Below are 13752 nucleotides of genomic sequence, written 5' to 3' on the forward strand. Positions count from 1 at the left end.
GAAGCTCATGAGGCGCTGCTTCATCTCCTTAGAGGTGCTGCTCCTGCTGCTCAAAACGCGCAGCAGGACCTTTTGCTGCGCCTTGATGCGAGTTAACCATTGACTTTGCATGTAAACTAGCAGCTTCTGCTGCCTCTAGCGCATGCGGTCTGAACGTATCATTATTCCTCTGCTCGCTGCTGATATGAGGCATTTACGGGAGTTTTTAAATTTTCCAACGATTGATCTGGCTTGCAAGGTAATAACCCTGCTCACTCATGTCTCTTTGCAGGCTCTTTTGATATTAAATTTTTCTAAACATCCAACAATACTTAAGTTTAATCATTTTTTTCCTTCTATTATAACTTTATAGATTCTCTACCAATGCCTCCTTTGGGGCAACAATGACCACCAATATTTTTGCATGTGAGTTTTTGCATGCGAGTCTTTCAGTAGAACTAACAGAGACGGAAAACTGATGCTGCTGTTGAGTTCTCGATTTGGAAAACTGCTTTGCACATGGTGAATGTTTAGATCTGCATATCCTCCACCCATTGAATTTGTGCGGTTGGGTCATTAGATCTGCATATTAGTGAAGAAAAAAACTCAAAAAATGGTTTTTGAAAGCTGTCTGCTGAACAAATCACTTTGCACCTTTATTGAAGGTTTGCTTTGTGTGTACTAACACATCTGCACTTTTTTTTTTAAGATCAGTCCCTAAATGTATGTAATGTAATTTGCTTTCTGCTCCATTCTTTTTCCAAAAAATATGAATTTTAAATAGAATATTATTTATACTTTCTACGAACAGTAAAGCACATTCATCTAAAATGGAGAATAACTCATTTGGTGCCCAATCACACAGACATTATATGCAAAATAAATATTAGTGAATTGGAAAACTCAAATAAAATCCAATATATATTTCATACATTGTAAGGACTTTAATAGAAACTTAAGCCTTGTGCTGTTAACCATATTTTCATCCATATAGATGACTCACCAAATGGGATGTTCTTTGTTTTTTGTTTTTTATCATAAAAAGTCAGAAGACAAGCATGTGAAAAATATTCTCAGTCGTGATTAAATCATGTTAGCAGAACTTTCTGCTATATTTATGAGCCATGTTGGGGAATCATTTCACAAAACAGCTGACAACACAAAGAAAGTAATTTCTGTCGAATATGCAAGCAAAATCTCAAGACATCTGGGCCAAAATTCCAGAAAACTATTATAAGAAGCTTAAGAAAAGAAGCCTAAAACATTTGATCAAAATCATAAACCAATTTTTACACTAGTTTTAATTGTAATCACAAATATAGTTCTATGCACACAACAGATTTTATTTCTAAATCAACACTCTATAAGAACACACTAAATGCACCATTTTATATTGTATCAGCCATTTTCATGATAGATATATGAATAGAAATATATAATATATATATATATAGATATAACTGATGATTGTCTCTTGATGCTGTGTAATGGTTTCATAAAATTCACAGCTCTGTAGCAGTTTAATATTCTCTATTTTTCTAATGTCCTTTTGTTATTTTCTTCCATATCTTCCTCTTTTTTAAAGAGTACTTGGCCCCTGTCAGATTGTGCTTGTCTTTGATTTTTTGTTACAATTATATGTTTTAAATCATTGAACAGTTTTTAACACTAAAAATATCCTGAGTAATTACAAAATGATGTTTAGGGAACAAAGTTATCCAGACCAACTTGGACAAATGTGAAGAAGGTAATTGCCTTTCTTGTTAAATCATGAATAAACTGTGATTAACCTTTTCTTTTTGAAGAGCTAAGTTTTATTCATTCATTACTCTGGCCTGATTACTGCCAGTCCTGTAGAATTTAAGAAACAAATTATATATAGAACCCGTCTGACAGCATGTAATATTCAAGGAAAAAAAAATAAAAACGGTTCACTGAGATCCATGTGGAAAAGGCTGCAAAGCCATTTTAAGGCTTTAATTCTCTGATAAATCATGTGAAAGAAATTAAACGTTGAAGGTCAGAAAAACTACTGATCACAAAAAAACACCCCAAAACTATATGATCCAAAAGAAAATTGGGCAAATATTGTGTAGAGAGAAAAAGTGGATATTTTCAGTGGATTCGCTGAACACTAGAAATATATACTGAAGAGGATTAGGGCCACTGATAGTTTTAAATTTCATTTCTGTATGATATGAGAAAAAAGTAAGAATTCTGACTTTAATCTCAGAAATTTGATATTTTTCTCCCAATTTTGACTTTTTTCTCAGAATGCCGAAGACACATCCCCGTGAACACTGGGACGGAACTCAATGGTAAAATATTAGTTGCAAAATATTGATCAAGATGCTATGAACGAAAAAAAATTGATTGACAGATGACCCTTGATATATGATTGGCCGAATTTAGGTGTTCAAGCTGACATATAACTAACTAACTGGCCTGCATAAAATAACAGATAAATAACAGATTTTCTAACTTTTTGATAAAGAGTACATTTATATACATGTTTAAGCCGGAATTATTTGAAATTAAATATGACTTCCCTACAACTTATTAAAGTCAGAATTCTGAGATTAAACTATTTTTTCCCATAAATAAATCAGATTTCAGTGGCCCTAATCCTCTTCCATAACTACATTATGCAAAATCGGATCAAAATAAAATATACTGATCCAGTTTGAGGGCCCTCCATAGCAAAGTAAAAAACTCATTGTTAGTTTTTACAAACAATTGTTTCTGCCAGTGTAGGAACAACTAGTCAAAGAGGGGAATCCTGTTTTAATGTACTGCCAGGCTGGTTTGTATGTCTTTTTCTTCTAATTTTCAATGTCATGTTTTACTATAAAACATCTTCTTTTATTTAGAAATATCAGCTTTTTTTGAATAAAAACTTCACAAAAAATAGCTGAATGACAGAGAAAAGAATATGCATAGTGCTAAATAAATGGATTTTATTCATTTCATTTCTTTTGATCAGCCTTTGGAACTACACAGTATTTTATCCTCACATCTAAAACCTGCAGACCGGGAAATCCTAAAGTGGAAAAAAAACCAGTGTGAGATAAATTAATCCTTTACTCAAAGTGTGAAAATGCAAAACAGAGTAATCCAAATAGCCGGTAAAAAATTTGCTGTTTTGGCAAATTGACCCTCTTGAAATGATGACCATTACAGATTCTTTTTTAAATTTGTGAAAATGTCTCTTTATGTGCAAAACAACAAACAGAAGAAGTTTTCCAAAAAAGCACAGCTAAAATCCGATTGCAATTCTTCTCTTGAGTTGGATGAAGTTCTAGAAATTATACTTTAAAGATATGACAGAATCTAATATAATTCAAATGCATTTTTGACCACATTGAATATGTTAAACATATACTTTCAGGCAGACTAAGTAGAAAAAAAACACTCCTAAAATGTTTTGTAACTCTAAAATATTATTTACCTAGCATGAATTTTGTTTAGAAGGACAATTAAATTTGGAAGTTGATACAAAGATACAAAGTACAACATGAAAGTTATAATAAGTACAATAAGTTTTAATGTAAGGAGGGAGTTTTAAGCTCTGACTGTGTAAGTATTAATTCTATAGCTCCTTCCACTAAACGTCTTTGAAACATTTCAAATAATGTTTCCTGAAAGTTAATAGAGGAAAAATGGATGTCTTTATAAGCCTCTAAATTCTAGGGATTTAGCAAATGAAACCAAAAAGTAAAGTGATTATTATTACATATAGAATGTATGCCTGCAGGCCTTTTTTTAACTAAAGTAAGTTCTTCCAGGAAATGGAGCCTACAGTAGGTGGAAGTTCAACTGAATAAACTGATTACTCCCTTTCATCCACCTCCGACACAAGCTTTGAACTACACCTCCACGAAAGCCCAATCAGCATCCAGAGTTCATCTTAAAAGGTCTCCAATCCAAAACTCCATCTTCTACGCAAAGCGCAGGCAGCGGTTGCGCTTGTCTGACTTCAATTCAGATGACCCCGTTTCAACCCACCTCCATCCCCTCCTCCATCATTGTAGCTAAACTTAATCAGTGTCATTCTTTTTTCCCTGTCTCATCTCAACCGGTCAGGCAGAAGACCGCCATGTTGAGTCTGGTTCTGCCAGAGGTTTATTCCCAATGGGGAGTTTTTCCTCTCCACTGTCGCTTCATGCTTGCTCATCATTGACAGGTTCTCTCAATCTGTGTTATCAAACAGGACTTCCATCTTCCAGGTCCCTGAGTGAAGCTCTAGTATCAGCTCACGCAATCCACTGGATCTCCCCATAAAGCTCAGCATACCGTCTCGCTAACCAGCAGTCTATAGCCTGACCAACTATCTCCACTCCCCCACCAGTTTAAGGCCTGGCGGGGGAAACAGCCCTGTTCTTTGCTGCTGTTTATGCATATCAAACAAAATCCAGCGCTAATGTTTCCTGCCAAGGTCTGAGCAGCAAAGACTAAAGTAATTGTATCAATAAAAATCCTCTAATTATCTTCTCTTTTTTCGCATGTGAGTTTTCAGATTGAACTTACATATAACACTGTCGCCTATATTAAGAAAATTGCTTACCTTTCCTGTGACGCTTGTTCTTAGTTTCTAATCTCCAGTTTCCATTCCTTCAAAATAAGCCTTTTCTGCTGCATGTTGCGAACCCAGCAAATGCAACTCTCATAAATCAAATCTACATTCTATAAAATAGCTAAACAAAAGCACCAATAGGAAGCAGGAGTCTCCAATCTTGTGCACTAAACAGGCCATTAAAACCACATGTCTGTTTTAAAGCTTTATTACCACATCCAATAACACATCCAAGTCATGCTCATACAGTATGCGTTCTGGGATAAAGATCTTAAGGACATATGACTATCTAAAGAAAAAAATGTGTTTTGAAATTGCAAAATACTCTGATTAAATCCTTTAAAAAATAGTCAGCTTTCCAAAAAAAAAAAAATAATTCTAGACTTGTCTTTCAATCAATGCTGTAAAATTCTGAATTATCCATTTAAGACTTAGACAGATTTATTCTGTCATTTTGTATACACAAGTGCAGACAAAAAGAAATTGCGTTAAGAACAGCTCTCTAGACAAACAGTAAAAAATACATCAAAACTAATATAAACATATGACTTCATATTTATAGTTCTAACATAATTTTTTCTAATAATAAAATATAATAAAATTCAATAAAATAACCCATTTTACACAACATTCAGCAGTCTAATGGTAGTGGAGAAGCAACTGTTCTGGAATCTGCTGGACCTGATGCTGCGAAGCCCCTTCCCAGAGGGCAGCAGGGAGAACGATCCATGGTGGGGGTGTGAGGGGTCATTTATGATGCATGGGCTCGGGAAATGCAGCGCTGGGATGAAATGTCTTTAATGGAGGGAAGAAGAGCCCCGATGATCTTTTCTGCTGTTCTTACTACTCTTCTCACCTTTTTCCAGTCAGCGACACTGCAGCCTCCACACCACACAGTGAGACAGCTGGTCAGAACTCTCTCTATGGTGCTTCTGTAGAAGGTGGTGAGGATGGGTGGGGGCAGGTGGGCTCTCCTCTTCCTCCGCAAGAAGTACATGTGCTTTTGGTCAGTGAGGTGGTCTTTACATTCTAGGTGAGGGTGTCTGTGATGTGCACCCCCAGGAATTTGGTGCTGTTGACCACCTCTACAGCTGAGCTGTTGATGAGCAGTGGAGCGTGGTTAGGACGGTTCTTCCTGAAGTCCAAGATGATCTCCTTCATCTTCTCCACATTCAGGATCAGGCTGTTATCTTTGCACCAGTCCACCAGCTGCTCCACTTCATCTCTGTAGTTCAGGTCGTTGTCATCACGGATAAGGCCCACCACCGTGGTGTGGTCTACAAACTTTACAATGTGATTGATGGTGAACCTGGGGACGCAGTCATGTGTTACCGGGGTGAACAGCAGGGGGCTCAGAACACAGCCCTGGGGGGAGCCTGTGCTTAGGATGATGACATTAGAGGTGTTCTGTTTGACTCAGACTGACTGAGGTCTGTTGGTGAGGAAGTCTAGCAGCCAATTTCGAAGGGTTGTATTGAAGGCCAGCTGTTCCAGTTTGCCCATCAGATGCTGTGGGATGATGGTGTTGAAAGCTGAACTGAAGTACAGGAACAGCATCCGCATGTGGGTGCTGTTCTCCTCCAGGTGGGCCAGGCTTAGGTGGAGAGCAGCAGAGATGGGGTCCTCAGTGGAGCCGTTCCGTCGGTAGGTGAACTGGAACGGGTTGAATGCTGGCAGCAGACTGCAGACAATGTTTTCTTTAACCAGCCTTTCAAAGCACTTCATCATGATTGGAGTGCGACAGGCCGGTAGACATTGGTAACCTGAGGCTTCTTTGGGACCGGAATAATGGCAGGCTTGAAGCATGCGGACACTATGGATTGGTCCAGCTAGGTGTTAAAGATGTCTGTGAGGACACCAGCCAGCTAATCTTCACACTCCTTATACACCCGCCCAGGTATGTTATCAGGCCCTGGGGCCTTCCTTGGATTGACTCTCCTCAGAGTTTTCCTCACTTCAGGTTTAGTGTCTCCTCCCCCAGGTGTGGAACAGCTTTCACTGCTGGAGTGCTATTTAGTGCCTCAAACCTTCCAAAGAAGTTGCTCAGTTTATTTAGAGCTTTGATGTAGACTTTAAAGCTGTCAACCCTCACTTTAACCAAAGAAGAAGAAAAACTAAGAGAACCTATATTATCCTTTTTTTCTAATTATTCACTTTTCTCTTCTCCTTTGTGTCTCAAAATAGGTTCATCTGTTTTGATGCCAAAATTGTGCAGCCATATTTTTTATGATGCAGCAGTTAGCACTACTGCCACAGAGTTCCTGACTTTAAACATTCACCTCAGTTATCTCTGCATGGAGTTTCCATTTTATCCAAGTATTTTTTTTTATTGTTCTCAGCTGAAGTTCTGGCTTTCTCCAATATTTTGAAAACATAACTGCAGGTTTACCTCTCAGTTGCTTATGAAGGTGTGAATCTATGCCAGCATGCTTGTGTATCCCGTGTAGTCCTGTGATAGACTGATGGCCTTTCAAACATGTTCTCTGCATATTGTGTGTACCTTCCAATAGACGACCATTTAGAAGCCATTTGTGGTGAATCCAGCATGCATGTAGTTTACAACAGTCGTTATTAACTACTTGTGAAAAACTGCATTTCATTATACATCATCTACTCCACCTCTTTGCTAACCATAATTATTTTCCTTATCCCTAAATGGGGTGAATAATCTCTATTTTAGAAAATCTTATTTTAGTGTAACTTACTTTGATCCACATAATCATTTGACTTTATTGATGCAACACTGTGGTACATCAAAAGGTTTCTTTAATTTAGGTAATTTTATCACATAAGCAGCTTAATGGTTTTCCAAAACCCCTTCCAATGCAACATGTGGGGAGCTGTGTGCTTCATTTGGCTAAGAGGATGCACCATGTCCAGAGGCAACAGACCTTACTGTGGCTATTCTGGGTGTTTTGGTGTCAGGCCATTTGATGTATGTTTTCTGCACCTCTGCCCACCTTGTTTTCCCATGAAAATCTAAAAATGAAATCAGTTAAAGCCATTCCACAAACCGTGTTGCATAATGTTCCTATTAGATCAATATTGATTCTTTCTTTAAATCCAAGACTTTGATTTGTCTCATATTTTAGGGAAAAATACAAGTTCCCCAATGAAAAATGCTGGTGGTTGAGGATAAATCTGTCCTGCTTACCTGTATTTACTTCCACAGAAGCCACCAACATTTCATGCCAAGATGATCTTTTAAAAATAATTGTTTTTATATAAGTGGCCTTCAACTGAAAGTCAGGAAATGGGGTTGAGGGAAAGAGGAAATACACAAAGGTCCAGGGCCAGCCTTCTAGCCTGCAACAGGTGCATAGAGAACTGAAGCCTCATACAAGCATTGCATGCTTTGCCCCTGTGGCAATGCCTGTGAGATCTGTTCTATAAAATGGATTTCGGTAATCTCATATCAAGGTCTTTTTTGTTAAGGTCCTTTTTCTTTAGATAGCATTCAACAAAGCATGCGATTTCTAGCTGTGCCATATGGGGTAGTGCTTTCTTGTTTTTTTAGGGCAAGATTTAAAGAGCTTTGTTTGTTTAAAAAATGCTTTTTTGATCAATTATCTGTTTTAAGAGAGACAAAATATAATTTCTGTTTGATTAATTTAAAACTACTAAGGTTCTAAGACTGTAAATTATATTACATGCCCAATGACTCAAATTTTAAATTAATATGTAAATGAATACCAGGCTCTTCAAAAGTCTCTCTTACATTTAGATATGTGAGTTTACGTAGGGAAAGCATGCAGGGCTTAGTTTTATACCTGCTGACTCAAATGCATAACCATGTCTTACCAGATTTTGTTGACACAGCCAGTAAAATTGCTGGAATTTCTGCGACATGAGCAGCTGAGCACTTCCAACTGCGCTTCGTATTTTACCTAAAACTGAAGGAAAGACACAGTTGGATTTATCCTCATTAAAATACAGCCTTTGCTTTTTGGCTTTACTTGCAGAACACCTACTTTCTTCTGAGAGGTCATTCTCCTCAGCCTCTGCTTCCATCTCTTTGCACCAGGACTCCATCCTTTTGGTCTCGGTGTGAAGCAGTTGCATGAACCAGCTCCCATCTCTCCTCAGGGATGGAGACACCCTTCCTGACTCACCTGATGAGGCCTGGTTTTCCCGTGGGGAAGGAGGTTCTAACTGCCAGCTTGTCTCGCTGGTGGTCTCGCGAGGACTGGGCGGCTCAGCAGGGGTGCGGTAATCATCTCGATAGGTGAAGAGGCCCTGCGTACGGACGGTGCGCACCGCTCCGTATTGGGTAGGCGTACTTGGCTCTGAGTGACGCTGGAAGCCCCCACCAAACTGCAGACCTTTGTCCTCCATAGTGGGAAAGCCCTCCAGCTCTAAGTCAGCCTGGACAGCTGCTGTCACACTGTTGGAGCGTTTAAATCTCCCCTGTCTGAGGTACAAAGCAAAAGATGAATGAAATTCAACAAAAATCGCATATAATAACACTAAAAGCAGGTGATATAACATCAAAGGCAGAGTTTCTATGATAATTTTCAAACCAAGTTGCCATTAGCTCACCCTTTTTTGTCATCCTCCACCTGGATCCCAACAGAGTGGTACTCCCGCAAGCCTTTGCTTTCAGACTCCGAGTCCGTGGCTGCTTCCACCTTTTTTGAAGAAAACGATAAAAAAAACAACAGTGGTTCTCATTATGTTTGCTGCCTTCCCCTGTGCCTCTGGGTTTATTGGGTTGGGACTGAACTATGTAACAAAACTGTATATGGCACGTTAGAGACCAAACATTGTATGATTTATGGGAGGCTGCAAAGGTTAAAAGACTACAGAGATTTGCTACCATGGACTTTGAATTTCTATGAAATTTAATCGAAACAGGAAATGTTTCAGACAACATAAAAATTATTGTCGCAGGGGGTTTATGGTGGGAAAAAAATACTTCAGCCATTACTAGATTTTCAGAAAATGACCCATTTCATGTCTGTAAGTTTTATGAGGTCTGCTGGTTGCTTTAATTTTACTGAGTTCCTGAGTACAACCTATTGTTCGCTTTATCCTGCAGTCAGTGGCAGAGGACAGGAGCCATTTCAAGCTGACATTAGGGAAAGCAGCAGGGTCAGTGAAGAGGAGAGTTGATGAAGAATAACAGATGATCATGCATGCTCACAACTGAAAAAATTAAAGCGAAAGGAAATGCAAATGATAGCATTGTCCTTTATATTTATATGCATCATACCCGAGTAGATGATTTATAAAATCCCTTTTTGGACATTTGTGTTATCCTTCTTTGTAAATGTCCCCCATGCAGTCAGATTTAATAAAAGGGTCAGAAATGTCAGTCTTTCCACAAATTCTCAGTTGTACTTGGGTGGTCTGGACTACTATGGCTATTGTGCCTTAAAAGCTTTATTGACCCTAAACCATCTCCTTGTGTTTCTGGCTGTTTGTTAGCAGTTCTCCTCCAATGTTACTACAGGCTCTGATTGATGCTCTCCAAGCCTAGTCTGTCAGTTTCAGGGAGCAACTATGCCTTGGTAGATTTGTAATGGTGTCTCACGCTGTTTCTCATTGAAAACAGCTTAAACTGTGCTTTTTTTAGATTGTCAAAGACTAGGGTAGGGCTTGAAGTTTGTTTTTTTCCCCATATTTTTGAATCTGTATCGCAAAATACAATACATAGCTTAATATTTATTTTTCTCCAAAAAATTGTATAAAAAGGCACAACAATCAAAGCTTTTTTTCTCTAAAATTTCAAACAGGTACAATTAATGAATAGCTGTAGTCGGGAGGAGAAAATCCACTGAGAAGTTTGCTGAGAGAAAAAGGAACAGAAACTGGTGGGTCTGAATTATAATTATAGGCTAATGCAATTAGAGTATCTCAATAAAGACAATTTTGTGTTATATCTCTTAAAAAAAAAAAAAAAATCTAAATATTTTGTCAATCCCTACATACAGTTAATATCTATAACCAAAATTTATTTTAAACAGCTTCACAACTTTCTCTGTGGAAAAGTTCTTTTTGCAATTCACGAAGAACTGATAAAGACTCCAGGAAAGGTTTACTGAGCAAGTCGGGTTACATCCATTTTAAACCAGTTTTCTACGGTAGTTTTCACTGACCTGTTAGTAGTAGTCACTCGTCTTCATGATGCTGTTTACTCCCTAATGCTCTCGAAGAAGAATTTACACAACAGCTACTGAGATTAAATTACACACAAGTGAATTTGATTTATTAATCAGATGATTTCCAAGGGCAATAACTGTATTGGATATTATCTAAGAATGTTAGAATGGTGTCACAATACAAAGACATGCCCTTCTTTTAAAATTATTTCCTAAAAAATGGAAGAAAAAAAACTACTACTTTGTGTGGTCTGGACCATAAAATAATAGAGTTTGCTTAACTTTGGTGTTTTACATTAAAAAATGTTTAATGTTTCTGAATAATTTCTAACATGTTGTATTTTTTACAATGACCAACAGTGTAAAAAACTGACATGGAAACTCTGCTGTAATTATAATCCAACAGCATGTTTGCAAAAGTTTCATTGGGTCTAAGTGTTGTTTTTCTGTGTGTGGATTTAAGAAATAGGGATTTACTCTGCTTTCAAATACCAAATATTTCAAAATATGGTTCTTTTAAATATTTAATTTGTGGAAAAATCACACAAACAAACAAATGTCGAGTTAAAAGTAGCGAGATGAATAATAAATATTGTTTGATATTACTGATGAAGCTCGTTTATAGGCCAAAGAACACTATAAACCTTTAAATGTCACAACAGGTATATTTAAGCCATATTAAAAGTTCAGTGGGAAATGGGCTATACTTTCTCTGTTCTTTATTCATGGAGTGAGAGATTCCGCTGATGACAGCAAGGCAGCTGCAGTGAAAGTTATGGATGAATTTACTAGGTTTTAAAAGAAAACAAGTGTAACGGTAGCTTTACTGTAAATGCAAAAGTTCAACATAATTATTTGTGTAGGTTTAGTAATAAAACAGGTTTTCATTTGTTTATGCCACTGACACATTTCTTTGCGAACTAAAATACCAGGTAGTTATCTATATCAAGGTGTAATGTGTAATAGCATGAACACTCACAAACTTGACAAAAAAATGCTCTACGGTGTCTATTATGGGTCCCATTCAAATATTCTTCACCAGAGTTCTGATGAAAATTTAAAAAGAGAGATCAAATCTCTCTTATGCTGGCTTCTCTTCATTGGCTTCATGTTAAATCCAGAATATAATTTAAAACCCTCCTTGTCACATATAAGCCTTGAATGGCCAAGCTCCATCTTACATCAGAGATCTTATCATTCTTTATGTCCCTAGCCAAGCACTTCACTCTCAATCTTCAGATTTACTAGTGGTTCCTAGAATGTCTAAAAGTAGAAGGGAGGCAGATCTTTTAGTTATCAGGCTCCTCTCCTGTGGAACCAATAACCAGTTTTAGTCTGTGAGGCAGACACCCTGTCAATCAGCCTAAGCTAATATAGAAGTACTCACTGTATATTATTTAAAAGAACACCCTTCAAACTCCTCACAGATTTTTGTGACACCACAACAGTATCAGTAGTTTTCACACAGGAATACTTTCAGGAATGAGTTATTCTGTATAATATTTGGGTTCATAGCAAAGTGCCTATTCAGCTAATGGCGCCCGTGGTAGCTCCACGCTATCTTCCTTAGTTTTAACTCTAGGCTTAAAACACAGCGTGCTGGTATGGTTTTAGGATAAATGTGTCTGCATTTCGGGTACACACTGAAAAAAAAAATAAATCTAAATAATTCATGTTTTCCTAAAATAAAGAGTGTTTGTTCTTGGATTGGACATTTTGCCAATGGAACAAGACAATTTACACTTAAAATAAGAAAACATAATTGCATCTTCTTATTTCAAGCGCCTATTATCTAATTATCTCATTTTAAAAGTAAAAATACTCATTCCATTGGCAAACTATCTCATTTACCTACTCAAATAAAGGGTAAATACACTTAATTTAAGAAATTTTTACCTATTTCTAGATTGTTTTTCCTGTGTAGAAACAGGCTTCAGGCTTGCATGTACATGTGATAAGTTCAAATTATTTAACAGTTTTTTTTTTTTTTTTTGGACACTTTTGGTTTAACGAGGATGATTGCATTGTATGTATACAGTATACACTGCCATGCAGTTTTTTTTTACAGCCTATGGAACAGAGCAGTCAGTGTTTAAACCTGGAAGTGACATTTTTGAAAATCTACTTTGTATTCTGTCAGGGTGCCTGAGAGAAAAGAAGGAAATGAGTGTGCTGCAGCCATCTGGGGTGACCTCCATTACTTTGTTTTAGACACAGAGCAAAGTCCGGCTCATGAAAAGAGAATGAGGGCTGATGAAAGACAAAGCAGCCAGGATGTTTCGCAATTTATGTCCAACAGGATTACTTACCCTAAAGGTGCTTTGGTATATGTACACAGAAGTGCTAAAGTGTGCACACACTTTCAGACACACAGGCTCAGTGATTATGGGCACTCTGGCAGCACAGGTGTGGAAAATATGAGCATCAGCAAAATGATAAACACTTGGTGACTTTTCAAGTTTAAGTTTTGAACTATCTTTTTTTATGACCTTGTCTCGATGGTGCCAATTAAAAGAATTTGCTAAGAATGTAATTGTTTTTCAGTACAAAAGCAGGAATATTGCAGTAAAATTGGCTTTAAAGTGGTCCCTGTGGGAAGCCCTGTGCAAAGTTAAGAGAAAACACTCTATGAGGTTAAAGATTTTATTCTCAAGCTGGCTGACCCCTTAAGGAAACAAATCAGTCCAGAAGAAGGTGAATTTGGACTGATTACACCACAAGTGGAAGGCTGATTTTTTTTTTTACAATATATGCAATGATGGCTGGCAGAGGATCCCAGAAGTGAAACAATATTTGAAAACCAGTGAATCCCTTCATTGTATTTAGGTATTAAAACAGTTTTTATAGAAAGTCAAGCTATGATATGTAAACTAAGAAAAATTTTAATTAATAAACTGAATTAAAATGCAAAAATTTAAGGTACATATCAGTATGTAATCTGTGCTCTATACATGTACAGTACAGGACATTGTATAAAACATTCCCCTATTACTGACTGATATTACTTACTGGTATTCAGTTCATGCAACTTTGTAGACCATTGTTGCAAAGTTACGACAACAGTATAAAATTAGGGACTAGCTGTTAGTAGGAAAAAAC

General features: G+C 37.2%; 1 protein-coding gene across 1 annotated transcript in view; it reads right to left on the reverse strand.

The window, feature by feature from the left end:
* Positions 1-13752, reverse strand: part of LOC119790232 (disks large-associated protein 2-like) — a 53982-nt gene that overhangs the window by 3318 nt on the left and 36912 nt on the right. Inside the window, exons 5-7 of the mRNA XM_038295688.1 lie at positions 9092-9180; positions 8524-8963; positions 8354-8445 (exon numbers count right to left, since the gene is read on the reverse strand). Coding sequence (XP_038151616.1) covers positions 8354-8445; positions 8524-8963; positions 9092-9180 — 621 coding nt within the window. The remainder of the gene's footprint in view (positions 1-8353; positions 8446-8523; positions 8964-9091; positions 9181-13752) is intronic.

This window comes from Cyprinodon tularosa, unplaced genomic scaffold (assembly GCF_016077235.1).
Source record: "Cyprinodon tularosa strain WSP-4 unplaced genomic scaffold, ASM1607723v1 ctg359, whole genome shotgun sequence".
NCBI classification, from domain to species: Eukaryota; Metazoa; Chordata; class Actinopteri; order Cyprinodontiformes; family Cyprinodontidae; genus Cyprinodon; species Cyprinodon tularosa.